The 27,646-nt window shown below is 52.8% G+C and overlaps 2 protein-coding genes and 1 pseudogene across 2 annotated transcripts in view; 1 reads left to right on the plus strand and 2 right to left on the minus strand.

The window, feature by feature from the left end:
- Nucleotides 1-4,825: 4,825 nt before the first annotated feature.
- On the minus strand, nucleotides 4,826-16,532 carry LOC119099865 (TBC1 domain family member 23-like; annotated as a pseudogene).
- A 943-nt stretch (nucleotides 16,533-17,475) lies between these two features.
- On the minus strand, nucleotides 17,476-23,321 carry LOC119103738 (distal membrane-arm assembly complex protein 2). The gene is made up of 7 exons (XM_037227376.1): nucleotides 23,158-23,321; nucleotides 21,856-21,986; nucleotides 21,061-21,243; nucleotides 20,315-20,402; nucleotides 19,320-19,452; nucleotides 18,484-18,649; nucleotides 17,476-18,147 (listed from the first exon to the last, which is right to left on the minus strand). Exons 2-7 carry the CDS (start codon nucleotides 21,963-21,965, stop codon nucleotides 17,952-17,954), a joined length of 876 nt encoding a protein of 291 aa, XP_037083271.1. The 5' UTR covers nucleotides 21,966-21,986; nucleotides 23,158-23,321; the 3' UTR covers nucleotides 17,476-17,951.
- A 398-nt stretch (nucleotides 23,322-23,719) lies between these two features.
- The window catches only part of LOC119099874 (uncharacterized), an 8,811-nt gene continuing 4,884 nt past the window's right edge, over nucleotides 23,720-27,646 (plus strand). The window contains exons 1-5 of the mRNA XM_037222969.1: nucleotides 23,720-23,987; nucleotides 25,134-25,302; nucleotides 26,231-26,378; nucleotides 26,639-26,708; nucleotides 27,331-27,530. Coding sequence (XP_037078864.1) covers nucleotides 23,947-23,987; nucleotides 25,134-25,302; nucleotides 26,231-26,378; nucleotides 26,639-26,708; nucleotides 27,331-27,530 — 628 coding nt within the window. The 5' untranslated portion in view covers nucleotides 23,720-23,946. The remainder of the gene's footprint in view (nucleotides 23,988-25,133; nucleotides 25,303-26,230; nucleotides 26,379-26,638; nucleotides 26,709-27,330; nucleotides 27,531-27,646) is intronic.

Genomic DNA, 27,646 nt, shown 5'->3' on the forward strand with positions numbered 1-27,646 from the left:
CCTGTGGCACATGCAGCCATATCCGTCTTAGCTGCTGTAATCACCCTTTGGTCGTAATTCCCTGTCACTATTCGTCAATTTATCAGTTCAGTCTTTTTACAAGTGCCTTGTTAGACAGAAAGAGGCCTTTAGTGCTCCAAAAACTTGCCCTTTCACAGAAATATGGCCCCGTATATATCCAACAAAACGCACTGCAAATATGAACTCCATGTCAGGAAGACAACCCGTACAACCCTGAATTATAGATGTGACGTCACCTTTTAGCGAGTGACGCTGTGCACAATCTGGTGCACTACAGCGGGTATTTTCTGTGAAGATGTTTTGTGATTTTCCGCCGGTAGCAGCAAATAGTAAACCACTACCAGCGTACTCTGCTTGGTATGCTTTGTCCATTGATGAATGCCCACCGAAGTGAAGCATTTCCTTTGAAGTGAATGATACGCACGCGCTTATGGTACGCACCGCACACGCTGTCATTGTATCATTTCAGAGCCGTCATCCACATGCGTCCGTCACTGTGACGTTACTCGGGTGACCGAAACACGCTGATCAAAAGGCCGAGAGCCTCGGACCTCCGCGCGTCACGATAACCCGTTGGCAGCACTTATCTGTGTCTAAAGATGAAGAGGTGCGGCAGGTCACCGTATCACACCTTGGTGACTGGTCCATCAGATTGGAATTTACATTCGTCACCTATCGAAATGATCAGGCGGGACTGATAGTATGAAGCACCTAGCGTGGTAAAACACTGCACTTGCACTTGGCCATGGGAAACTTACGAAATTTAATTAGCACGATTGCACATTACTCCATTATAGGCATGGAGAAGTACATGGCGCAATCTAAACCAGGCTTTGCACGAAGACATGACAGGGGAATTCTTGTTGTTGAGCACCTGTCACTTAAAACAAGCTATATTTTGACGAGTATGACTACTGCTATCTAGTTTCTGCATAGTCTAAGACACCATCTAAACTCATTTCTATGAATCTGGTCCGCTTTGCCTGCCTGTCCTTTCGGTACGTCATGCAGTAGCGGGAATCTTAGAACTCCTGGCCAACTCATCACAGTCTACACGATGCTCCAGGTTTAGACTGTGCCTTCCATGCTCCGTCTCCGTTCTCGGCGGAGCGAAGACCGGATTCTGTGGAGAAGCCTGGTGAGATGCAGCGCCTTAGGACCGTCTGCCACCAGCTGGCGCCGGTGGTTCGGCCGACAGCGGCGCGCAGAGGCCGCACAGCCCGCCTCCTCCCCGGTGTCCCGCCCCCGCCCCGCCTCCTCCCCGGTGTCCCGGCCCCGCCCGCCTCCTCCTGGTGTCCCGGCCCCGCCGCCTCCTCCCCGGTGTCCCTCCCCCGCCCGCCTCCTCCCCGGTGTCCCGCCCCCGCCCGCCTCCTCCCCGGTGGTCTCGGCCCCCGCCCGCCTCCTCCTGGTGTCCCGGCCCCGCCGCCTCCTCCCCGGTGTCCCTCCCCCGCCCGCCTCCTCCCCGGTGTCCCGCCCCCGCCCGCCTCCTTCCCGGTGTCCCGGCCTCACCCGCCTCCTCCCCGGTGTCCCGCCCCCGCCCGCCTCCTCCCCGGTGTCCCGGCCCCGCCCGCCTCCTCCTGGTGTCCCGGCCCCGCCGCCTCCTCCCCGGTGTCCCTCCCCCGCCCGCCTCCTCCCCGGTGTCCCGCCCCCCGCCCGCCTCCTCCCCGGTGTCCCGGCCTCATCCGCCTCCTCCCCGATGTCCCGGCCTCACCCGCCTCCTCCCCGGTGTCCCAGCCCTGCCCGCCCCCTCCCCGGTTGTCCCGGTCCTACCCGCCTCCTCCCCGGTGTCCTAGCCCTACCTGCCTCCTCCCCGGTGTTCCGGCCGTGCCTGCCTCCTCCCCGGTGTCCCGGCCTTGCCCGCCTCCTCCCCGGTGTCCCAGCCCTACCCGCCTCCTCCCCGGTGTCCCAGCCCTACCCGCCTTCTCCCCGGTGTTCCGGCCGTGCCCGCCTCCTCCTCGGTGTCCCGGTATACCGGGACGCCAGGGGGTCTACTTCAGCAGCCACCACCAAGAAGCTGATGCAGAATTCTGTCCTCAGGGGCAATACACGCCGAGCACGTCACGGGTGGTACATCGAATGCGTCATGAACGCTGTTTATAGGTGGTCATGGCGTGCTTCACGCTTCAGCTTCACAGCGTGACAGCGGCAGTGTTGCCGGCTACAGCGTCAAATGTGGAGCATTACCACGTTCTCCTGGCCGTCCTGACCGCAAAACGAGGTCTCGTTTAGTGAACACTAACGCATGACTTGTGCCTGCAGCAATAACTGAATTCTACCTCGACGTTTGCTGATGGCCAAGCTGAACAGCTTGGCTTTCGAACCAGCTGTGGAACCGACATGGCACTGGTTGGTGCTATAGTAAATTCAGACCGAAAGCGAAGGCTCCCCTTAATTACGGACCGTGATTTGAAAAACTGCCAATATTAACTTGAAGCAAACCTTGTGACTTGGATGCGGCCACGAAATCATTAATACGAGCAAGAGCTAGGGTCAATTCAAGCTCGAGCCATCCAGCCAGCCAGTAGCGCGCGCTACCGCTGAAGAGTCGGGCGTGTTCTGCCACAGTGGCGCCTGGCACAGTAACGATGGGAAAGACGTGGCATGGGCGGCAACTGACGACAGCGTCGAGTTTAATGTACCGAACGAGAGCAGGAGTCTTATCCTGCCGCTTATCGCGCATCACAGACACCGCCAGTGGAATTTACTCTTGGTTTGTCCTGCAGCGGCTGCCGCGTTCCCATGATTCTGATGCAATACTGCAACAATATCAGATAAAAGTCGCGCATCGCTATTCACCGCGCCCAGAGGGATTACACGGAGACAAACACTTGATCTTAAAGTGCAGGGGCTCGATATGCGCGGTCTGATCAGAACGCTCAAAGGTGACGGGTTTCGACGAGTAAGTGCCAGCCGTGAATACAGACAGTAAGTACCACCTGGCTGAAAGGTCGAAGCGAAGCCTATTCGTTAGACGAACATTGGCCTACCGACTTGGCGAAGTCAGGTCATTGATCCAGGCTTTGATTAGCAAGAAATATGATTTCAAAGCAATCCTTGCTAGAGTCTGTTATCAGATTTTAGGCCGGTGCACTGCCAAAAATATTTGGCTACCCATCCCATAATGACTATCCATTTTCAACCAATTTATATAATTCTTAAGCCCCGACGACCTTCGTTGAATGAGGATCACACGTTTACCACCAACACACGACGAGTTGAGTATGGCTCGCTGCAAAATGCACGTGCTCTCCGTATTGCCACTTCTCAGCTAGCGCCGCACAAGCGGTCACGTGGTGGTTATGTAAGAGTCGTGACTCGGCGCTGACTTTTTCAAGCAGTGTGGTCTCTTCATCGCGTGCGTGCGGCCACCATCATCGCTGAGGTGCGTCGCTGCAGGCTGGGTGTGTGACGCCGGCAGGATTTCGGTGAGCTTCTTTTGAAGATGGCAATTTTATGCCCGTTGATTGTTTCAGTATAGTTATAAACAAAGCGTTATAGGACACTGCACCATGTTAAATGACATAAAATAATCGTTGAACGTTAACTAAATTTCGGCATCAGTGAAGGCAGCATTGAATCAAGATACACCGGTTGCGTGACATTCCACAAGAACTAGTGGCCGTCAAAAAGTCCTGACCTCTTAAGTTCACCTTTTATGATCAAATGGCGGGGAACTCCACTTAAAAATCCGTGATCGGACGGTAGCTTCTTGGTTATATGAAGCCTCAGTCATCTCAATCTAAACTGTCCTTGAAGAACGACCTTGAGGTCAGGATTTTTTAGAACGATAGTTTATGCGCTGGTCAACATTCTGATGCTCAAAAATCTGAAATCGCTCGGTGACTCTTGGATGGTATGGAGTTTCCGTTCTTTAAGCCTAAATTCTGCCTTTAAGGATGACTGTGAGAGGTCAGGACCTATTGAAAGCCTCTAGTTTATACACTGAAGAAAATTCCGATGCTTGAAATACGAAATTGGCCTATAACTGGGGGTGATGCAGTGCCCTGTATTTGGCCTTGAGGAATAACTTTCAGAAGCTAGAGCGTCTTGGTAGATGCTAGTCCATGTGCCGAAAACGGTTCTGGTGCTTAAGAGCCCGAAGCTGGCCGGAAACTATCGGGTAACGCGATTGTCCTCGTCATTTGACATTGAAGTTACCTTGCAGGGTCAGGGCTTGTTAACGAACGCTAGTTCATGCGATGGTGAATATTCCGACGCTTAGAATGCCGAAAGCGGGCGGTAATTCTTAGATGATATGGAGTTTCCAATAGTTTTGGTCTAAGTTCGACCTTGAGGGGCGATGTTAAAGGTCAGGATTTCTTTAAACACCCGATTCCATGCACTGGTGGATATTCTGATGCTTAAAACCTGAAATAGGCCGGTAACTTTTAGGTTATGTTGAGTTCCCCGTCATCCGACCTTGGAGGTCCCGTGGCATCGTAAAACAGACGTCAAATTCGGTGTCCTGGTGCCATAATTGACCATCTACCACGTTTTCGTCGAAATTGTAATTCGCCGCACCATACACCGCCAAATAAACCGATACGGATATGTAATATCACGGACATTGCATAAAAATGTAAATCTTGCGGTTGAAAAATTGTCAACCCTTGAAAAAATCCACTACTTGAAATTAAATATGATGCGAATGTTCAAGTAATAACAAAACAGCCCTTTCGAAACCTGTCCCGTCCAGTGCAGGCCAAAGAGTCGCAGTGTAAGCGCATCTAAATGAATGCCTAGTGGGTCCTCACTGCACATCCACGGACTTCTGTGGGCCCACGCCGGTATCCAACCAAGAGAATCGCGATAAATACTCGGTATATTTTACACTGCGGAAAGGCGGCACGTCCGCTCGGCCGGCCGGCACCATCCGCCGGCGACACGCGCTCACAGTCACTCGATCACGGACCGGCAGACGGGCCTCCTGCCGACGAGCGCTCGCACGAGTTGACCACAGACTTGTACGGCGGCCGCTGGTCCGAGGACGCCCGGAGCGCCAGAGCACGCGGCGCGCCCCGGCAACAGGGACGGGACGGACACCGGGGCCAGCCGCCACCGCCGCCGTTCACTCGGCGCGGTCACAAGCGCCTCTCTACGACTGGGACTAGAAACAAACCATCTCACCGCTGCCACGGACACTGGGTCGCTTGTTTTCAATCAGGATTAACAAGATCATGCCATCCAGTAAATTGAAAATGCATGTCACGTTTGCGACAGTGACCACTCTTCGTCGACGCACACCGTCCCTGGCAGTCCATTTCTAAGGGAAGGCAGGTGTTTCGAAATGGCGAATTGAGAACAGCCTTTACGGTATGAACGGCGACCCGGCAAATATTGCAGAAAAGAATGTACGACTACCAGATATAAGCTTATGTGTTCATGGTAGCAATATCTTTTTATGCAAAAATCAGCTTTCTTCCGCACTACATATTGCATCAACCAACTAATTGCCATCATCACCAATACTGTCTGTGGTCTGATTATCACATGATCTTCACGGACAAAAAAAAGGATTTCGGTATTCTTGGTAACTGGTTACCTATGTCTACGAATATCGCAATCTTCTTAATTGGGGTGTTCAGAGGCGCCGATGGTGATCAACTCCCATAACTGAATGCAAGCGGAATAAATACTCCAGACACCTGGCTCCACACCATACTTGGAACTTAGCCTTCCTTGTGCCGCACCACCGGCTGACCCCCGGCATTCTTCCACAGAACACAGCACGCCGCTTTGCCTGCAGCGCGACCTCACATGGAATGCAGCCCGGCTGACCCGGCCTCGCAGCGCGGCGCCCGCTCCAGTCCGGACACCGGAGGCGGCGCCCGGCTCCGACGGTGGCGCCGCACACCGGCGCGGCCCGGCACTAGCCGGCCAGCGCGCCGCTTCGCTCACAGCTCCCGTCGTCGGCAGAAGAGGGCGGCTCGGGCGCCGGTCCGCCGGCCCGCCCTCTCTCCCTCTCTCGTCAGGTCCGCGGCGGGTGCGGCGCGTCACGTCTCGCCTCCGTCCTCCGCCTCCGCCTCCGACGACAGCTGGATGATGGCCATCTTGACGGCCTTGGTGGCGTCGCCGGCGCGCGGGATATAGAACCTGCGCACGGTGAGCACGGGCCGCGGTCGGTCGGCGGTCGGCACCGGCCCCCAGGCACCGCACACCAGGCGAGCGGACGGCCAACCATCGGAGCGGCACACCGTTATCACACACGGCGGCGGGCGCGATCAGCCAGCAGAGGATCACTGCTCAACTGACACCATACACTTCAGCCTAAAAAAAAATGGCTAGCGGAATTAATGAGATATTTCGAACGGCAAATTGCGCTTGGTGGCATTGCTGCTTCTCCAAACAGTGTCCACGTAATTATTCGGCACGGTGTTCTACGTATGCGTACTCCCAATCCTGCGTGACGCACGCCGGCTTGAGATGAACATACCATGGCTGTTCTGAGCACCGGTACAACACGCGCGTCATAGCAGCCGCACATGCAAGAGCAGACCACACTAACGTTGCAAAGCCGCGGCATCGAGTGTTCGAAACACACTCGTAACCTCAGCCGCTGCGGAGGCTTGCCTACCTGTCCAGGTCCGTGACGGTCATGCTGTCGCCCTCGTTGACGCCGTACTTGAAGGTGATGAGTTCCGGCCGCTTCTTCTTGCTGGTGATGGTGACGACGGACGTGAGCGAGCGCTTGACGGCCAGGTGCGCCCAGCCGGGCTTGCCGGCGATCTCTCGCAGCACCAGCAGCTGGGTGGGCGTCACCAGCAGCAGGCTGCGGCACAGGCGACGCTCGGACGTGGGCAGCGCACCGATCCACTGACCGCCGACCCGCCGACGCGCCGACCCGGCGAGGACAGCGGCCACCGAGCACGCCGCATCGCCACTGACGCGGTTAAACATCACACAGCGAGCATCCTAACTTTGATCTAAAATCGCCGCCGACATACCACACGCTCGCAGCCACGCCGTCGGCGTCCGCCAGCGCCTGCCGCCACGCTCCGGCAGCCCGCCCCAGCGAGACGCAGCGCCCGCCGGGGTCGTACCTCGGGTGCGCCAGGCGGCTGTCCTTGATGTGCTGGCATTTGAACTGGTGCAGCACCTCGGGCTTCTGGAGCCAGTCAGCCACCTCCACCAGCTCCATGGTGGACTCGTCAGCGATTTTCGACCTCCTCCAGCTCGTCTGCGGACGGCACGGCGCGCCGTCAGCTCCCGCACGGGCGGGACAGAACAGTCAGTGCCAGGTCAGACTGGTGCAGGCCTACACAGCACCTACACAGCACCTGTGAAAGATGACAGTCGTACCGACACCGACAGCAAAGGCAAAGCACAGCCTCCCCCCCCCCCCCCCCCCCATACTGGCGCAGAGGTACAAGGCGATAAACGACGAGGCCTGATAAATTCACAGTGAACACGTCAACAATAGTTTCAGAGTAAACATGTCAACCCTCTTGACCTTCTCGGTTTTCACGTCATAATGCCGGTCGAACGTCGTTACACCGTACAACTTGCACATTTCGAGTCGCCGCCCGCCTCGCCAACGAGAAGCAGCCCAGCAGCTGCGTGGCCGGCACGCCCGGCCTCTGTCGGCCGTCGGTACAGGGCTCCGGACCGACAGCCCACACGGCCGGCCGCCCCCGCGGGCCGGCGACACCTCCACGCACCGCCGTCTTGCTCGTCGTCCAGCGAGAACACGGGCGCTAGGTTGCGGTAGCGTTTGCCCTTGTCCTGGCTGCTGACGTGCCGCTCAGGCTGCTCGGCCGACGCGTTCGTGATGATGTCCACCAGCTTTTCCTTCACCTGTGGCACGCGACCAGCGTCAGCCGGTCGGGCGGCCCACCGGCCCGGACGGCAAGCTCACACCCAGCCGAACACGTCCCATTCGACGCCCCCCTCTCCCCAGAGAACGTCCGGTCTCTGACGACTTGGACCGGGATGGCAGCAGCAAAAGCGTATCTGGCCGGCAACACGCGCGCCAGTAAACAGCCCGACCAGCAGCCCCACGCGCTCACCTGTTGGCCCTTGACCTTCCAGCGGGCGCCGAGCCGGTCGAGGAGGGAGGTCTTGTTTGCGGCGGCGGCGGCAGTGGCATCGGAGGCCGGCCGGCCGCCATCCGAGCCGGCCCGCCGCCTCGTCCGGTGTGCAGACGACGCACTGTCGCGCGGAGTGGTCGGCCAGCGCCGACAGGTTCTCCGACAGCATGTCGTGCACCGCCTGTCGGCGCACCGGCGCGGCGTCAGGAGCGTCACAAGGAGGGCGGCCGGGCGGCAGCGCGTGGCTAGACCGGCTGGTGAGACCGGGACGTCTCCAGGAGCGTGCCAGGCGGCGAATCGCACGAGAGGCGCAAGGGAGGCTTCTGAATTCTGCCAGGTGGTTGGCTGGATTGAGAAGCCGCAAAGGCAGCTTATCAATCCAGCCAGCAACAGACTTCTCAATCCAGCCAGTAACAGATTTCTCAATCCATCCAGCAACAGACGCTTAGCCACCAGCCCGCGGCGACGTATGCGGCAAACTGTCGACCAATACTGAGACGGGTGGACGAAAAAAAAAAAAACAGAACAGAAATACTGCGAGTGCATCGGGTAAATACTGACAACAGTGACTTTTGTTACCTGATAGCCTCCTTCCACTTTGCTGACGTAAAGCGAACGCTTCTGAAGAAAAGAAGCCACCACCATGTGCAAAAACTGATCCTCTTTTTCTCGACCTGCGACAACAGGAAACACTCACTGGTGTTGGGTCCGAATTAACCATAAAACAATAACGATAAAGCACAGGTATTATCAACAGTAAACATGTCAGGCACTGAGGTTAGGCAAAATGTAGTTTTGACATCAACTTCTGCACCAAACATGGAGATTGCACCAATCTCAGTTGTTCGTTCGTTGGTGGCCATCTTAGCACCATCCATAACCTGCAATATTGGGTTTAGAAACTTGATCTGATCATTTTACCACATTCGTTAAAAAGAAAAACAAAACGATGCCAATTCTATCTCCGATTTATAGCACATAACACAATATTGACTGCGGGGGCTCGCGTGCACAGCGTCCAGCGTGATCCGCCCAGTCCTCGGCTTTGAGCCCACCGTTCGCCCACAGTGCCTGATCCAGACACCAAACCGGCAGTTTAACCTTCTCTTGGGTCGGCTGGCCGTACTTCCCTCGTTGTCCATGTGCTCTGACCTGACCCATCCCATTCGGTAGTCGGTCCTCCCTGCCCCGCACCCTGGCCCTCCCTGGACGGCGGCAGGCCTCCATGCACGGTACTCAGACCCTGTCTGTTCTGCAGCCTAACCCTACCTTTTCCGGCAGTCTGACTATGTCCCGAGGGTATGAGGGTCTGACAGTCTGAGAGTCTGAGGGTGTAAGGGTCTGAGGGTCTAAGGGTCTGGGGGTCTCAGGGTCCGAGAGTCTGACGGTTTGAGGGTCTGAGGGTTCGAGGGTCTGAGGGTCCGAGGGTGTGAGGGTGTAAGGGTCTAAGGGTTGTAAGGGTCTAAGGGTCTACGGGTCTGAGGGTCTGAGGATCGGACGGTCTGAGGGCCTGAGGGTTGGACGGTCCGACTGCCTGTTCGGCAGCCACACCCTTCCTGTTCGCCGGTACGATTCCCTGTCCTGCGCCCTCCACGCCGATGTGCTGACCACCCCTCTCCGTCCGAGGGGCCGGTCTGACCCCTGCCGGCCGGTCCGCGCCCGGTCCGCCGGCTCTGCCACCGACCTGAGCCGATGAAGCAGAGGTGCTCGCCGGCGGCCGAGTGCCGGGCGGCCGTGGCCTGCTGCTGGGCGCTCAGCAGCGCCGCCACGGCCGTGCCGAACGCCGCCGGCTCGCTCAGCATCAGCGTGCAGTCCAGGTGGAACGCCGTGGACAGGTGGCCGGCGTTGTACTGGTCGGCCGGCCGGCAGTCCACCAGGAAAAACTTCACCTGCCGGCGATCGGCGCGGCCGTCAGCGGGACGGCTGCCACGCCGGCACGTGCTGACTCTGGGACCGCCGCCCACTGCTGATATCGTTCTGAGTGATCAGTGCAGGCATTACCTTACTTTGGGGAAAGTGAGATTTGCGGACGGCTCAGCAGAAGGAGTCCAGTCCAGATGAGACGGATGCGATCTTGCCCCCCAGCTCACGTAGACGTTTGCCTAATGATAAGCGTCGGAACATGGTCGGTCTCGTTGAGACATGCCTATCCGCAGCCACCTCCCAAGCCTATGCTCCCATCACTCCAGAGCCGATGAGCGCCCTGCAGCCTCTCGCCCCAGCTGCGAGCGGGCGCCGAGGGGCGCGGGCGCGGGCGCGGGCACGCGGCCGGTACCGTGTCGGTGTCGGGCAAGACCTCCGGCGCGTCGCGACTGTCCATGCTGGAGAGGATCTCGTCCACGTAGACGGGCAGGCAGAGCGACTGGGCCAGCGGCACCGTCGGCGTCAGCAGCGACGACAAGTGGGGCGCGCACACGCCGAACAGCGACGGATACAGCTTCTGCGGACGGCGCGGACGGTCAGCTGGCCGGGCGCGGCCCGAGCTGAGGCAGCCCCCGTGGTCAGCACAGCGGCTCGGCTCACAGCAAACACGCAAACACATGTCGTGTAACCCACGCAGCGCGGCTACCGAGTGGCAGTGCGGCTTCCGCAGTGTGTGTGGGGCGGGGGGGGGGGGGGGCGAGGGGAGTGTACAGAATGGGTATAAGTCAGCAGTTGGCACAGTGGGTCAGCGCACCTCACAGCGTATAGACGAAGACCCGGCGCCACCACCGGCAGCACACGCGCCTCCGGCTATGCCCTACCTCGTGTCAGCGTCTGTCGTGTCTGCTCCCAGCTGAAGACCAACCCCAAGCACTATTCGATATTACCATACACAGTCCGCCCATCCCTCGTGTACCGGAGCCGCACCCCTCCGTCCTGGGCCCGGGTCCCCGTTCCGCCGCTGCTGCTCTCGTGGCGTCCAACCCTCGTGTACCGGAGTCGCACCCCTCCGCCCCCGGCCCGGGTCCCCGTTCTGCACTAGTGCTCTCGTGGCGTCCACCCCCTCGTGGACCGGAGTCGCACCCCTCCGTCCCGGGCCCGGGCCCCCGTTCCGCCCTGCTGCTCTCCGGATACGCACTCTCCGGAACGATTTGGGCGTCCTCATGGAGTAGAAGTTGGCGAGCTCGCAGAAGTCTGGCACGTCCTCGGCCTGGATGAAGCAGGGCAGCGAGGAGACGGTGGAGACCACCTGCGCGCGCGGCTTGCCCTTCAGCTCCAGGATCTGCTCCCTGGCGAGTGCAAGGTCACCAGCGGTCACGGTCCGGCCGCCGCCGCCGCCGCCAGCCGTCGCGCGCACCGCCCCGCTCCCCCCCCCCCCCCCCCCACACACACAGCTCAGCCACGCCTGGACCGGACGTGTTTCCGACACGCCACAATCGCAGACAGTTGCTGGCGTACGGTCGGAGGTCCCGGCCTTCCTTTTGAAAGAAATGAGCTTCCTTTGAGCACATTCCTACGGTGTTCTTGTAAACATACAACCAGTGACATGGCTTGAGTGCGTGTGGCCATACACCAAGGATGCACTCCTCCCCCACGAACATCTCAACAAACATCTGAAGTACGCAGCGTTACTCGACATAACATAAAACTCCTCTTTTTATACATGCTGGGACTGTAAGATGAAATCCCGGTGTTCTATGTACAGGTGCGATCAGAACGCTACCAAAACATATCACCGCTGCATCGGCAAATGCTGGTTATAACTTACTTCGCGTTGACGAGGATGACCAAACTGAGAAAGAAGATGAGGAATGGGTCGTCCATTTGAAAGTAGATGTCCCACATGACACGACGCGCCTTCAGGTCACAGGTGGCCGCAAAAAGGCTGTTGAACTGCGGGCGGAAGGGGGGACGGCAACTCACGTCAACATCCGCACTAACTGGTATTGCTGCTCTGGCAGGGGGTGGCTCCAGCCACCGCAAAGGCCCACTGCGGGGCTAGTGGGCAAGGGGAATGACACAATAGAACAGACGTCATATATCACGCTCAATTTTACTCAATAGCTTCTCTAACTTTGAAGAAACTTCCCGGGTACACATCAAAACCTCCAAAGACATCCGATTCTTGATTTGCGCAGCAGATTCTGACGTCCCCAGGCACGTACCAAAAATTGTGGCGGCACTTAACAGACAAGAGCACGCCGAAGACGACTGTGTGCGGCATTACGGGAAAATCGCGACGACGTTGTGCTACATCGAGCAACGTCAAAACCATTCGTAACCACAAATTCTGGCCCAAATATGTGCATCGAATGGCCACGTGCTACGCTGCGTCCGCCTGATATCACTGGAGCAGTGGAGCCCCAGCGGGGGCACCGGTGCCTCGGGCCATTTTCGGTGACCGTCGGCTAACTTACCCAGGCCGTGGTGTATGTATCGGGGGCGACCTTGATCGTATCCAGGAAGTTACACAACTCCGGCTCATGGTACAGCAGCAGCAGCCGAAGCAGGTGATATGGATCTCCGTCCTTCTTGCAGTTTCTGACATCAAGCCATCCAAGATTGTTACCCACTGTTCCTAGTCCGACGAGCACCTTTCTCATTCCCCGCCAACAGAGCAGCGGACGGAGCGGGGGCCAGAATCACGGCACCATGAAGCAACCGCTCATCTGGGACTACCATCATGCATGCGTGCATACGTCATCAGCATAAAAAGCAAGCATATACAATCCCGTATCAAATGCTTTTCCTTTAGTCGCATGGTACACATAATTTGAATATGTCAAAGAAAAAGCCATAGCTCCATGTTGTTCAAAGTCTCCCAATGACAAAGAGACACCACAGCTACTGGCTCACTTGGGTATGTATCGCTGCAGGATGTTGGTGAATGTGAAGTAGAGCTCTGGCTTGTTGAGCTTAAGCGGCACCAACGGCTGTAGCAGGTCCATCCAGCCGTTGCCGCGCCGGTAGGTGTCCCGCTGTGACTTGCAGTAGTGGGTGAGCACCGACTCCACGTCCGACATTACCGAGACCCGGTCACCCTCGTCGTTCCCCAGCCGCTCTGCCGACGGCCGGTCAGAGGTCAGAGGCAAGCGGCGAGCGGTCGGCGATCAGAGGTCAGCGATCAGACGTCGGCGGTCCGGGGTCGGCGGTCAGAGGTCACCGGAAACAGGTCAGCGATCAGCTAGTCAGCGGCCAGAGGTCACAGGTCAGTTGGTCAAAGGTCAGCAGTCAGCAGTCAGAGGTTGGCAGACATGGGTCAGCAGTCAGCGGTCGGCCGGTTTGGAACGAGATAATGCCTGTTGGGCTATGATGGGCTTCCGTCGCGACACAGGGCTCCGTCCAGCCCAGGTAAGACCTACTTTGGCACCTTTGGCACGCCCAATTTAGGTCAAATGCTCCTACCCAGTCGGAAGTTGTCACGTGTGTACAAAAACAATGCAACAGGCTACAGGCTACAGCGGTCTGAGATGGGACTAAGACGCCGTGTACGTCTGAGATGCAACTTCGTCGACAAAGGCAAATGTAACGAACTCTGGCCGGTATGTCGCAAAAAGACGTAACCAATAATTCTGAACCTGAATAACCAATGCATTTCTGATTGCTCAGTATAACCATTGTCAGGATCGCCACATTAAACACATATATTTGGGCTTAAGCATGACTTTTTCCATTTCATATCCGTCTTCGCGGAATCAATGTAAATACACCGGTACGCACACAACGCCGTTTAAATTGCTGAACAATGCAAACATAAATACCAAATTAAAGACTTCATCATCGCCAAGTGCATGGATTAAACTGAATTCGATTTGCGACAAAAAGCAGTATCAGCGCAAGCTGAGGCTGACCCGGGCTGAGGACTTCAACCACCTCACGTTCACGCCGAGGTGCGTGACGCATTCCATCTTTGTGTCAAGAGAGCCTTGGCAGCCTTACCGACCAGCTGCTGGATGTCCTCGCGCATCTCGTCTGTTCGGGCAGGTCGTATATGTTGGTGAAGGTCATGAGACCGTCGTCGACGTCCTGCTGTATGTCGAGGCAGGCCAGCCAGGCGGAGCCGCGCAGCTCGTCCGGCAGCGGCCGGCACTTGGCGATGCTGCGCACGTCCACGCCCTCCGGCACGCTCATCAGCGCCGCCTCCAGCTCCAGCGTCCTGCAGCACACATAGGTCACACCTGTCTCAAGCATCCTGCAGCACCCAGGGACTGAGGTCACACCTGGATCCAGCATCTCACAGGTCAAAGAGTAGTGACTGCTTATTGAGATAGCCATCCTGGTACTGATGTCCAATCCCCGGATCATGGGATGTTTAGCCATGGCTATCTTAAGTCAGCATCAGTTGGGATAAATGGTATGAAACTCCTGCTTCTGTTCACATTGAACAATACTGGTAAATATCTGGGGTCATTCTGCATAACCATTCCATACATCATGTGATGTGCAACATGGGGCATCATGTGACATATGACATGTGACATCATGTGACATGTGACAGGACACACACAAACAAAACAAGGTTTTGCTTTGTGCTTCCTTCCTTGACTTTCTTTTATAACTCTGTGGTGATTTGGATGTTGATAAGGCATATGACAAGAATGCAAGCAAATTGTTTCAACCAACAACCATTACAGACTGTCCAGTTTTACAGATTTATTTATTGGTAAGCTGATGTTTGTGGATGCAAATAGCACTGCCCAGCTATGGGGTTTGCATGTGATAAAAGTTCCCCTCCCCATCCTGAGGTCCACTGTGTGGCAATGGTTTGGCCCACCTCTATCATGTTATGCTGAGAATAGCATAGCTTTAAAAAACAAAACCAGTTTACCAACATATTTTTGAAACTAAAGTTGGGTTATCACTAGACCATCTGCAGTGCTCCTCCTTTTTCTACACTTAGTCACAATTACATTCATTTAGATGACATTTATTTAGATGATTACTGCCATTTAGATGACACATAATTACTAACTGCTGTGCTTACAGTGCATGCAGCATCATGGCTCACTTCAAACAGATGTCTGCTTTGTTTTTGCCATGGTTAATGACTGGGAATGAGGGTGGAAGCAGCCTGTGGTGCTTGATGTAGTTTGAAATACTGAGAGGGCTTGCTGGTATCTGGTTCCTGCTCTGCCAGTACTTGCAAACTGGCTGTAGGCAGTGACCACTAGCACAATGTTTTTGGTGTTTGCAGATGAATTGATTTGTAGCAAGCCATTTTATGAAAGCTGTCAGAAAACTTGGGCCCAGAACAGGGTATAATACAGAATTCTGGGATCCAATCTGAATCATGAGGCTATCTGTCAAAAAACCTGGGACCAGAACAATGTATAATCCAGAATTCTGGGATCAAGTCTAAATCATGAGGCTAACATCTGCAATGCAGTATCCTAACACCCAGGAAACAGTGGTCTCATCTGGATCCAGCAATCTCCTCACTGGGAGCTGTCACATGCAAACCTGGCATTTTGAAACATGGGAAGGATAGTACATTCCAGATCCTACATCTCCTACATGGGGAGGTCCATACTCCATGCTAGCCACCTATAATATGGAACAATAAAAATCCTGATCCACCACACTGGTACTGGGAGCAGTAGTAGGATCTGACCCCCAGCATCCTGCAATTCAGGTACAGACTATTAAATCAATTTCCAACCCTAGTATTCCACATAGACCAGAAAGTGTATCACACTCTCATGGCCCCAAAATGCATAGAAGTAGTACCATAATGCTAAAATATGTCCAACAACATTGGGAGCAGCCATATTTCACTCCTGTATTCTGTAACAGAGGGCCTAGTGACCACATTCAGTTCCAATTTACTGCAAAACCAGCTATGACAGTCACATATCTTGTGACACAGGAGAAATTATCAGATCTAGTATTAATTTCCTGCAACAAAGGGACCCAAAATGCCTGCTGTTCCAGCATCGCCAAATGCATGAAACCCATCCCGCTCCAACATCTGCTACCAAAAAGCAAGGCCGTGCCTGTTCTCAGTGATGTGATGACCCTACATAAGCATTTAGTTTCAATTCTACATCTGCAGTTGTGTGGAATTATACATCTAAAATGGGTCCACAATTAACAAGGAGCATTATTATGATGACTTGTCATCTGCTGAGCATTTCAACAACAGCAGTGCAAAAGCAAAGCAGCAAACAAAACACATGCTTTATTTGCTGGTGAAAAACAACCTATCAGTACATGCATGGTGAGTTCTGCACATTAGACCACAACCACATTACCCTTAAGAAAAAACAAGCAGATAATGATTTATGCCTTTAAATCAAACATATATGTATATATAGGCTTCCTTTGACCTGGATTCAGTGGAAATGGTGATGAGACGAACGTAACGCACAACTTCTTACGGTTATACACATGCCATATCCAAATAACTCAGCACTCGCTGGCACAGCTTTCTTTATTGTGTTCATATTTATACTAAACAACAAACGAAATACCGGACGGCATATAAACATGCTTACCATGATGTATCGTCACTGGCAGCGTCACCATCCGACGCCATATTTGTGTCTAATGCTGTGCTGCCAATAATGCTTTGCCAGCCAGATCAAGCTGGGAGGAAATTTCCACCCTATGTGGTAAAATTCAAGTTGCGAAGAAACGTCACACAGAGGTTGCGCAAGATTCCGCAATCGGAGCGACACAGCTCTGGCTGAACCGCTGGACTGGGAAAACCGTTTTAAGGCGCTGCAGTGGCGCGCTATTTCTTGCATGTGGTATAACAGCATCGCATGTTTTCAATCTCGTTATTCTGCTTGTCCGAAACGATCGTCGTGCACCCTTTGTCTACACTCTCGTACGGTATTGAAGAGAAAAGCACGGTGGAGCGATCTGAGTGTTGAGCTGAAAGATGAAATATAATATACATAATCGATAATGGAAATACAATATATCTTACTGAAGACTTGAGCAGCACGATGCATTTTTCACATGGGGCGTCGTGGGCAAGGGCCTAATTCGAGCATTCACGAAAATGACGCAAGCTCAGTCAGTGGCACTAGCACACCAGCTGTTCTGAACACCAAAATATAAACCACCAAAAAAAACACCAAAGCGATCTCATCCAAATATAAAATTACCAAACACTTCTAAGAAATCTTCGAAATACACCACGTCTGGGTGCAATCAGCAAGCAACTTTCTTCTGTTTCATCATATATATTTCCGGTATATACGATGAAAAAGAATACCAGAGTCGGCACATTGTGGTCACCATGGATGCCGGCAGTGAAATCTATTCCGCACCATTGATGGTCCTTTACAAACTGCTGGACGTTTCTAGTGTTCGGATCCGTGCCAGAGCAAAGCAATGTGAACAATGATGTTTGAAGGCCCAATTATAAGATGATGAAAAGAGGATATACAAGTAACGTTGCAAAATACGGTTTTTGCGATTTTTTAGATGGTCGCAATAAAATCTTTAACCTGAGGACCAATCTGGCAACATAATACAACACCGTACCACAAGACCGCACAACCTCCAAACAATGCTACAATGGCATTTCCGTGCTGACAACTGCCAGTAAAGCACGCACATATCAACGTGTTGATCCGGTACAGTAAAAACTCTCGACGTCACTTTTGACCAATGCGGTAGGACACAGCACACATGACTCCGAGTCATACCCAGCATTGTACCTCGTTTCTAGGTTTCACACCAGGACACACCGACCCAGACGCATTATATCGGTCACCGTCCGCTGCTATTGCGAAACAGGCAGGCCGGAACGCAACAGGCCATCTCCACCGGACCCCAACCGGTGACCGAGTTATGCAACGTTATGCAACTGCCAACGTCGCCCACGAGTGATCGGCCTGACGCAACCCGAGCCTGCTGGTGTACGTTGACGGACCGACAGCCCTACAGGTTACAACATCGTAGAAGCAAGCACGGTTGGCCGCCAGCACCGGCGGGAGTTTGCTGGGCGAGTGTCCATTGGCTGATCAGCTAGGATGCTGTCAAGCTTGGCGGCTGTGATTGGTCATCGGAGCGTGACGACAATGATTGGAAGTCGTCAGGTGGCGTCTGCATGACGTCTACTCCGTGTATCACCAGGCCTGGGATGGCGTCCTCCAGCAGTAAGCCCATGTAGGGCAGCAACCGGATGTGATCCATCCGCTCCAGCGTCAGCGACTTCAGATTCCTGCGAAAAGTGGCGCGTTAGTGGAAACTGCCGAACGACGGTGACATCCGACCAAAGAGCATCGGGTTATTGTTGAGAAGGCAAAGCAACACTCTGTGTAGTTGGCATACATAACCAATGTACTCAGCACAATCTAGACGAGCTAAGACCAACCAAATCAGGCATGTGACGTATCAGATAGTACTACCATTCTGCACGCTGGACATTACGCTTATGCATACACATGCTCACGGTCGAAACAACTGGGTTTTTGCCGACGGGTCCTACGTTTTCTCCGACTTCAGACGTATGCACCGAACTGCGAGTGGGGAAAACAGCCACACAGCTGGGTCTCACTTAAGCTGCGCGACGCCCTCGAGGCCCCGCTCCGAGACGCGCCGGCAGCCGCTGAGGTCGAGGTGCTGCAGCTGCTGTCGGAACTCGCCGCACACCCGGTCCACGCACCAGTCGTCCACGTACGGGCAGTCGCGCAGGTACAGCGCCCGCAGCTTGGACAGCCTTACTGCCGCACACGAGAGCAAGACGAGTCAAACCGGCGACCCTCCCAGCCCGACGGACAAACGCCAGCGTGAAGTCGGGACGGCCGGTCGTCCGCGAACGAGTCAGTCGTGTCCGGCATCCCGCGACGGGGACGTCCGGTTCCATTTTCCCACAACAGGCCGGACTTCGTAAGCAGGACTATGGCGTACACAGGGCGGAGTGGCGGCAGCGAAGTGGCACGTAGAATATCAGAAATGCAACAGCGTCTCTACCCCACAAGGCGCCTGGCACGCATTGTCTGCGCCCCTCAGGCGCCACAGCGGCTGACAGATCTGAATCGCAAGGAGAAGTCTTCCGATGCTAATACATAGCCGATCTGAACGTCTTCCGATATGTCATAGAGAAAAGCATGGCGCCGCTCTCCATTGCACTGGACTGCGTGGTCGGCGCCCACCCGCCGGGCGTGACGGGGCTGAGCGGGCCATGCCGACGAAGAGGTTATATATATATATATATATATATATATATATATATATATATATATATATATATATATATGTATATATATATATATGTATATATATATATATATATACAATACACATAAATATACAATAAATACTATAATGTGATCTGATAATATTAATAAAACTCTAGCTGGTATCACTAAGATGGTAGACGGCAGCGCTCACTGAAGTTCTCCAGACCCTCGTAGAGAATCTCCGTGCCACTGGCGTCCAGCTCCTCCACGAACATGCCGTATGTGTACTGGCCTGGTAACGGTATCGACTCATCCTCCAGTCTCTTCACCCATTTCTCGTCACCCTGCCAAGCGGTGGCAGGTAATTAGACGATATCACACAAGTAATCTGCAATGAGTGTTCTGGACTATTTATCGCTGTTCATGCTGCTAGAAGTTTCACCTAGATCCCTCAAGGCATTAAACATGACAATTATTCTAGTCTATTTCAAGCGAAACGAAGTCAGAGCTTCACATGGCACTCTCTCAGTTCAAGCATGTTTGCTAACATCACCACAGGTGGACAGTGGCAAATCACGGATGAGATTGAAATGCTCTCATTCATTCGTCGCAATGTGTCGCGGCTCGGGTTTTGCATCCCCATGAGATGGGGTATGTGTGATGCGCCCACGTCCTAGTGTTAGGAATTTTACTCGATTGCGATGAAATGAATTGTGTATTTTCATCAAAATAAAGTATTATGGGTTTTCACACGATTGGCTACAACAATTCTGTCATCAGATCTACTGGACAACGATTTTGACCGTAGGTGAACAGTGGACCACCATCCTGTTGAACATACAAATGAACGCCTGTTTTTTTCTTTCATAGCGGGTGACGAGTGCGATAGAATAACTGCACGCCAATCAAACGTTCAATAAAAAACACGCGCTCTTGCGTAAAATTTTTAGAAAACTGCCTTTGCGATCCCAAATCGGATGAGTCATGTGTGACGAGACACTGCCAACTTAATTTACATCCAGTAAAAAATGGGAATTGAACGACACCTTTCAAACGTGATGACTGACCTGTTCAAGCCGACTTAAAACCTCAAGCTTATGCACGATGCAACTGATATCGGAAGGGAGCGTTGCCAGACCGTTGCAGCTGTTTGCAGTCGTTGGTCCCAGTGAGCAGCGGCACCGACACATCTCACGCCGCACTGACCTTGAACCGGACGCAGCCGCCGCGGGCCACGACGAAGTGGGCGGCGGCCAGGTCAAAGCCCAGAATCTGGTGACGATCCTCCAGAAATCTGTAGACCACGGGCCGGCAGTCATAAATCGCCCCGGGCGCTAACTCATGAGCTTCAAGGAAGTCACAAGCCAAGACCAGACCAGCAGAAGACATGGTAATTGCTTGAACTGGGTCCGAAGTGCGTTCATCGCCGCTTACTGCCGTTCCCAAATAGCTACCCATGACGTCACAGATAACCATCATATCAAAACAGATCTCAAAGATGCTACACCTTTGCTATGTCTGCGACGAAACAATCTGTGGCGTCACCGGCCATTTACTTCGGACGGCATTTGTCTACCAATACCGAACCAGCAAGCCACATTGCAACACTGCATTAGTTACAATGTTTTGCACTCCACGTTAGACGCACCACATTTCTTACTGTTCTCACGCCAACAAGCAGCCATTTAATACACGTTAATTGAGCGCAGCTGGGGTAACGACAAAAGGAACTCTCTTCGAGATTGGAGGTTCTCGGCGATCTGCAGCGTGAATCTCCTGTGACTGCTCATTCTCTCATTAGCTTGATGTCAGTCATGAGTGACGGCGACATGTCGGTCGCACCAGGTGCTTTTTTCCAGTAGTGGGATAAACTTGGCGTGCTTTTATGTACGCTACTATCTACGGTTCTGCGTCCGATATACTCACTTCTGCTCCAGGTCCGGAGTACTCACCTCTGGTCCAGGACACGGTTCTCCCAGATTTTGTTCTCCATGAAGTTGTGGAAGGCCTTCCGGCTCAGTGCATGAGCATTTAGCTCGCGGAAGTATTCCAGTGTTGACGACTTCGCCGGACGCAGCAGTTCGAAAATGCTGTAGTAATCTATACTCTGCCTCTGTTCATCCTCGTCCATAATCCTGTATGCACAACGAGGATGCATTTGCGTAGCAGTTTAAGGCGTCGATTTTGGACAACAATTTGGGATTTAGGCCACTATGCAGACAAATTTAACGAAACAAACTTTCCCACAAGCGCAGTGCCTTATCAGCTTAACGATTTGCATTTTCCGTACACCAACAACTAGACGAACAATTATTTGTACTGCACAAACACAGATACACATCGTGACAGACCGCAGAGCGCTGATAGTATGCAAACCGGCAGTAGCGACGATCTACATGTTTTTACCTGCATGTCTGCATATCAAGACATGGAACTCAGTAAATGCACCGTATCATGGAAACCAACACAAAATCCGTGACACATACTGTCATATGATCCAAACAACAGAATTACAACTGATGGGCTGAAATAACACATCTTTTGTTATTGCTATCAATTCCAAGAAATGCCTGCATATCACTTATGGCACTGACCATTGCATATCACTCATGGCACTGACCATTGAGCCAAACTGAAAAGCCCTGTCAGCTCTGCTGACTGTTGCTTGTGACAATCACCCCATTGTTGCATGTGTGTATATGTCGCACATGGATATTGTGGCATGAGTGGCCACCATCTGCGCTAACCTGCGTTCAAGCTGGGCAGGGCTCTCCTTCTCAGTATCAGAGGCCATCTGGCGGTGCAGCGCAGTCAGCTGCCTACGCAGCCGACCAGGGCAGCGGCGCAGGCTGAACATGGCGTGTCTGGTACAGTGGGACTGGAACAGCAGGCGGAACTGACTGATAATAAGTTTACAGGCTTTATGATTCATACCCAATGAGTATCCTGTAAGTGATTGTAAAAAGAAAGTATTTTATATACAGGGGTGTGGATTCCTATTCAGTTGAGAGCTTCAGCCCTTCCTCCTCCACCCACCACCAACTTGGGCTTCAGTTCCTCCCCTGCCCCCACTTTGGAAAGAAAGTGGGCCAGATCTGGGGAGAAACCTGTTGGTTAGCATATTCTTGAATTAGAGTATGTAATTTCACCATGTTCAGCCCCCAACTAATTTTGAGAAATCATACCCCTGGTTAGATATGTTCTGTTTATAAGCATCAAAACTCTGTAAGAGAAGCAGTCAGGTGATCTGTAGAAGCATTCAGCTGTTTCTACTGAGAGGTGCCATGTCCATCTGGATATCCAAGCATGCTTATAAACTTAAGCCAAGAGTGCCACTTAACTTAATAAATCCATGCATAAGACTACTGCAGATTAAATATAATATCCATAGTACATATGACATACTGAAACACACTCAACTGATACACCAGCACTATGCAGATTGAAATACATAGTTACATAATAGTGGACTGCCTTGATAGATCCCACCATTCTTCATTAAGGATGTAGAATGAGCTCTGTTTCTCCACCAGGCTACAATTAATTATAACATGCAATCAGGACTCCACATACCAGGTAAAATGAGGGGCCCTGCTCTGCAATTAGGCTTTGTCCATCTCATAGAGGGGACTCAAGCTGCGGGGCTGGAGCCCAGCCCCAATCAATGTAAAACTACACCACCAGTTACCTGTATACACCTGTGCTGTGACACAATATTGATGACAAATGACAACTGAGAGCTGACAGAGAAAAGAAACAGCAAGAGGTGGTAATGTAAGCCCATCTGTTCAGTGTGACTAAATTCATATGTAAAACAAGGGCCATAATTTGGTACACATATGCAAGCTAATTTCCCATACAATACATGAATTGGTAATACAATATGTCATATTTGAAGAGAAATGGAATAACTGCACAACAAACGGGGAAAAACCTTAAACATATTTCTTCTTTCAGGCCCTGGCAAGAGCTTTGAAAAGCCGGACATAATAAGTATTTGACAAACAGAGGCATCCACTCCACATGGTTAACAGAATCACCTCACTCACTTCTGTTCACTGCATGGTCTACGCGGCGTATGCCCTATATGTATTCACCCCGCAGAAGATTCAGCGAGTTGGTTTATCACCAAACACACGTTCTCAAAGAGTAGACGACTCAATGTGCACCTAGCGCGACCACCACGGGCACCACGCACACCAATCGAATCCGAGGTGTGGTGCCCTACTCGCTCCTACCTTACAATTTTTTCGGGGTTACAGGATTGGTCGCAACCACGCCAGAAAAGCGTTATTTGCTGTAGTGAGCATCCAAGTACATTGTGTGAGATTCAAATACTTGGAGATGTAATTTTTGGAGGACTTAATCTAACATCCAATAGTTAATCAAATAAATTATCGATCTATTTGAAAATTTACTATCTAAGGCTGAAAATATGACTGTATCTGGAATCCCTCGTAAGTGTACATCTAAAATGGGAGTACTTTACAGGAGGTTTGTCCATCTAGCACTATAAAACAAGCTTTGTTGGCGCACCAGCGACATAACAAATAAGTTAGTTTTTTGCGTTCCACACTCAAGTATTTACTCTGTAATTTCGAATCACATTTCGTGATTACACCCTGTTGGTTGCTCATGGCGGCCATGCTCCCGAAACGCACCCGCTGTATGGGAGTGAGCTTGCAAGCATCTACCTTGAAGCAGCTTTCTTGCAGTATGGAAGTCGGTATGCGAGCACCTACCTTACCTTACCTTACTTAGATTGGTACCTAGCTATTTGGCTGTTATTCGAATCCCGTATATTTGTGCCCGTTCTGGACCGGACCGATTAAGTAATCATGCTGAGCATTCCTGACGAGTTGAAGATCATCGAGCAGAGGTAAGCCAGCATATGTTTTCCAGATTTTCCTGATTGGGTGCAGGTATGACATATATTTTATTTGCCTGCTTGGAAATGTAAAGGTCATGCATTTTGCTCACCTAATATTTTGTTTTTAGTGATGGCGTGAAACAGGAACCCTTAATAGATCACCTTGACTAGGCTCAATTTAAAATTGCCAAGCATCCTTACATTTGGATGGAGGCATTGATTTAATAAGAAATAGCAAACAGAAAGGTAAAATAGTGCTTAGCAAGGCACATTCAATGCAGTCTGCAAACCATGACAGATTTTGAAAAGGTCTTGTTGGGGCCAAGGTGGGATGCAATGTCCACTCTACCTTGAACCCTGTTTTGTGTACCTTGAAGTATTCAGATTCAGGCCACTTGGGCTTGTGACATTTGATCTCATTGTGTCCAACACATTCTAGTGAATCATACATTTTATTCACATATTGGACACCTAGCTGTTTGTCTTTAGTTGCTAGTTCTTGTTTGCTGTTTTTTGTACTCAATCACTAGTGGTGGAGGCTGTTCCATGGATTGTGTGTGTGTTACTGGGGCTTTATGAGGCACTCAGCTGCTGAGGCTATATGGTGTTGTGTGCCTCTCACCCTGGCAGGAAGGGCAGGCATGGCGGGAAATCAAACTGAGAACCTCTGGTTCCCCAGATGCGCAGTGGTTAACGCAGATGCGTTGACCACTGCACTACGGGCACCCCTTTCATGGTTCCATGGATTGATCACCCTGATGCTTAAGTGATATTGCCTCAAAATTTTAAATGTCTCAGGATTGGTTTATTTTTGGGGTACCCTCTTATTGATCTTTCAGTTGCCAATGTGAGGAGGTTTCAGTTTCCAGGTTGAAAATCCCATGTTGGATGCTATATACAAATGGTTTCAACTACACTAGTGCCTGGGGCATGTTGCTGGCTGTTGTGAAATGTTGCACTGTGCTGAACACATGCCTCATCCCTCACAGCTCAGTACTCTTCTCCATGGAGGGGCCATTGCCTGAACTCCTGAAAACATTGTGTGAAAGCCTGCTCCAGGTCATGGATTGGAGTGTGTTGCCAGATGCATACATTGATGAGGTAGGGCTTATCCTGAAAGGCAGAAGCTGAACATGGTAACCTGCTTGCCTGCAGCTCGTCAGAAGAGGAGCGCCAGTCACGGGTGCAGCAGCTTCAGGCACGACTCAGGGAAGAGGATATGCGCAGGAAGCTGCGTAACGTGAAGCTGATTAGCAGCGTGGAGCGGCTGGGCGAGCGAGCCGGCGCACTCAGACAGCTTACCGATCGACTCACGCTCATCAAGGTGCAGTGAGATCGGGGGAAGAAGGCAGTCCAGGCTGCAAGCATTTCATTTATGTAAAGCCCATGTGAAACTGTCCTGAGGCAGTGACACTTCCTATCACAGGAGTCCAAAAGACGTATCATAACTAACAGATCAACTGGTCAACCGGCTGATGACTAACACTGACCACGTATGTAGATTTACATGCACAATGCACACACATACACAAGCACGCACGCTCACGCGCACGCACGCACGCGGCGCGCGCACGAAACGCATGCTCGCACGCGTGAGACGCACGCGCGCACGATATATATATATATATATATATATATATATATATATATATATAATAGCTAGCTAGTTAGTAAGGCATTGGTTAGTTAGTTAATCACAAGGTAATACACCATGTGGTGGAAAGAAAACATGTTCACATGCATGCTTTGCGTAATGAATGATGTCACTGGTTGGCCGTGAGGCCTGCTAGTTATACCGGAATTTTTGCTGGATTGACAGGGTTGCTGTTTGGAACAACTCTGTATCTGTTTGAGAGTCTGCTAAAAATGTACTCCTCCCTCGGAGTGGCGTTTTTTTACAGCAAATCTCTGCTGTATCCCTAAAATGTCGGTTTTGGATATTTTTCTGCAAGTTCACGGCTCACCCTTCCAAAAACTTGTGATCAAGGTTAAGTGCATATTATCTGTAAGTTGTCATTGGTTACCATTGGTTTTTACATTTATTATGCTGAGGGCTGCTCTCGTGTTTGTATCAACTAAAAAGGTTTTACTTGTGTAACTAGTTGTTAAATCACTAGTGTGGGTAGCCAACTGTACCTGTCACTGTCACCTGTCACACTGTACCTGTCAACTGACTAGCTACGCGTCACGCAAAGACCGGCAGTAAACGTGACTTGTGGCTGCACATGACTTGCTGACGTCATATCCCACAGCGGCAGTACGAGGTGCTGTCAACCCACCTGTCGGAGGAGGCGCCTGTCGACCAATCACAGCACGGCGACGCCGTCACACCACTGCGTGCCAGTCAATCAGGAATGCCCGTTGCCGAGACCGTGTTTCGCCAGTCCCGAGTCAACCTGGGTAAGTCCATGCAGATATTGGTGCCCACATGTCTCAAGCTAGTTGATTGTGACACCCTGTCTGCAACGATTCGGGTCTCCAAGCATTTGTCTATCCTAATCCATGTCTGGACAATGATTTCCGTGTTTGTGTTTCAAGCGTATTCTCTGTCCGGTGTTCCCATGTATCCGTGCTCACCGCGCCTGCCGGTGTGTTTGGCTAGCTGCGACCCTGGCGTGCCGCGCGCAGGCGGACCATGAGAGCTGCGTGTCTCGCCGCAGGGATGGCCACTGGAGGCGGGGACGTGGCTGAGGCCGCCACTGCGGTCCTGGCGGGCTACCAGGACCCCAGGTCAGGCTACCGGCAGACCGTGGCGTGGCTGGCGCAAAACTGGTTCATTCCCTTGGCCGATGGCGACCGAGTGGCGGCAACGATGTTAAACGTTGCTTACAGTAACGGGAATGCTGTTACGCTGTTACGCTGGAACAGCTGTTACGTCGTGTGAGCCCGTGTATTCTAGTGGTGGAAGTGAACGTAGCGTGTATTCGCCTGGACTCATCCAAAAACCGACTGGCACCTGCGAGCGTCGGGTCCCTACCGCCGCCTCAGCGGCCGACCCTTGACCCCCGGCGAATCGGGAGACCCGCAGTCACGTGACGCCTCCCGGCATCCAGTGAGATACAGAGTTCGGAAGACAGCGAGGGCGAGGGCGCACAACCCGCACAATCACACCACAAATGATTAGCGCTAAAAGTATGAATTCGGGCTCATCAGTGTCTGAGACGTTTTATGTGTCCTGGATGTGATATGACATTATCTACAGATGGTGATCGCCGTGATGGGTTAGCCGAGTGAACGCGGCTCGACGCCGGTGCCGGTCGGTCGCGGCCTTCTGTCCCCGGTGACCGCGTGACCCAGCTCGCATCACCAGCCACCCGTGTGACCGGCGTGACCCGGCTGGCGATGTGCGCAGGCTTTCGGCGGCCGACGGCGGCTGGCAGCCGGACCGGGACAGCCTGGGCCGCTCGGTGCAGGGCCGGGCGGCGCTGCTTCGGGCGCGGATGGCCACCGCGCTCCCGGGGCGGCCTCCGCCGCTGCCGCAGCCGCACGCTGGCGCCGCGGACTGGACCACGGGCCGGTCAGCGCCGCCGAGCCGGCCGGCCTCGACCGGGCGTCAGTGTCGCACGAGCGGTCGGCGGCCATGCAGGACCGCTCGCTGTCGGAGTACTCGGTGTCGGCGCCGGGCCGCCGCCGGCCGGCGCCGACGGTACGCTGGAGGCGTGGCGAGC

Source organism: Pollicipes pollicipes, unplaced genomic scaffold, assembly GCF_011947565.3.
Source record: "Pollicipes pollicipes isolate AB1234 unplaced genomic scaffold, Ppol_2.1 Scaffold_2555;HRSCAF=2994_pilon_pilon_pilon, whole genome shotgun sequence".
Lineage (NCBI taxonomy): Eukaryota > Metazoa > Arthropoda > Thecostraca > Pollicipedomorpha > Pollicipedidae > Pollicipes > Pollicipes pollicipes.

What these genes read in the sequence shown, in the direction of transcription:
- LOC119103738 (XM_037227376.1), bottom strand. Translation starts at nt 21,965, where the DNA reads ATGTTCAGCCTGCGCCGCTGCCCTGGTCGGCTGCGTAGGCAGCTGACT. An exon ending in AACCGTGTCCTGGACCAGAG is followed by an intron (nt 20,403 to 21,060) that starts GTGAGTACTCCG and finishes CGTGGTCTACAG; the next exon opens with ATTTCTGGAGGATCGTCACC. An exon ending in GAGGGCGTCGCGCAGCTTAA is followed by an intron (nt 18,148 to 18,483) that starts GTGAGACCCAGC and finishes CACTTTTCGCAG; the next exon opens with GAATCTGAAGTCGCTGACGC.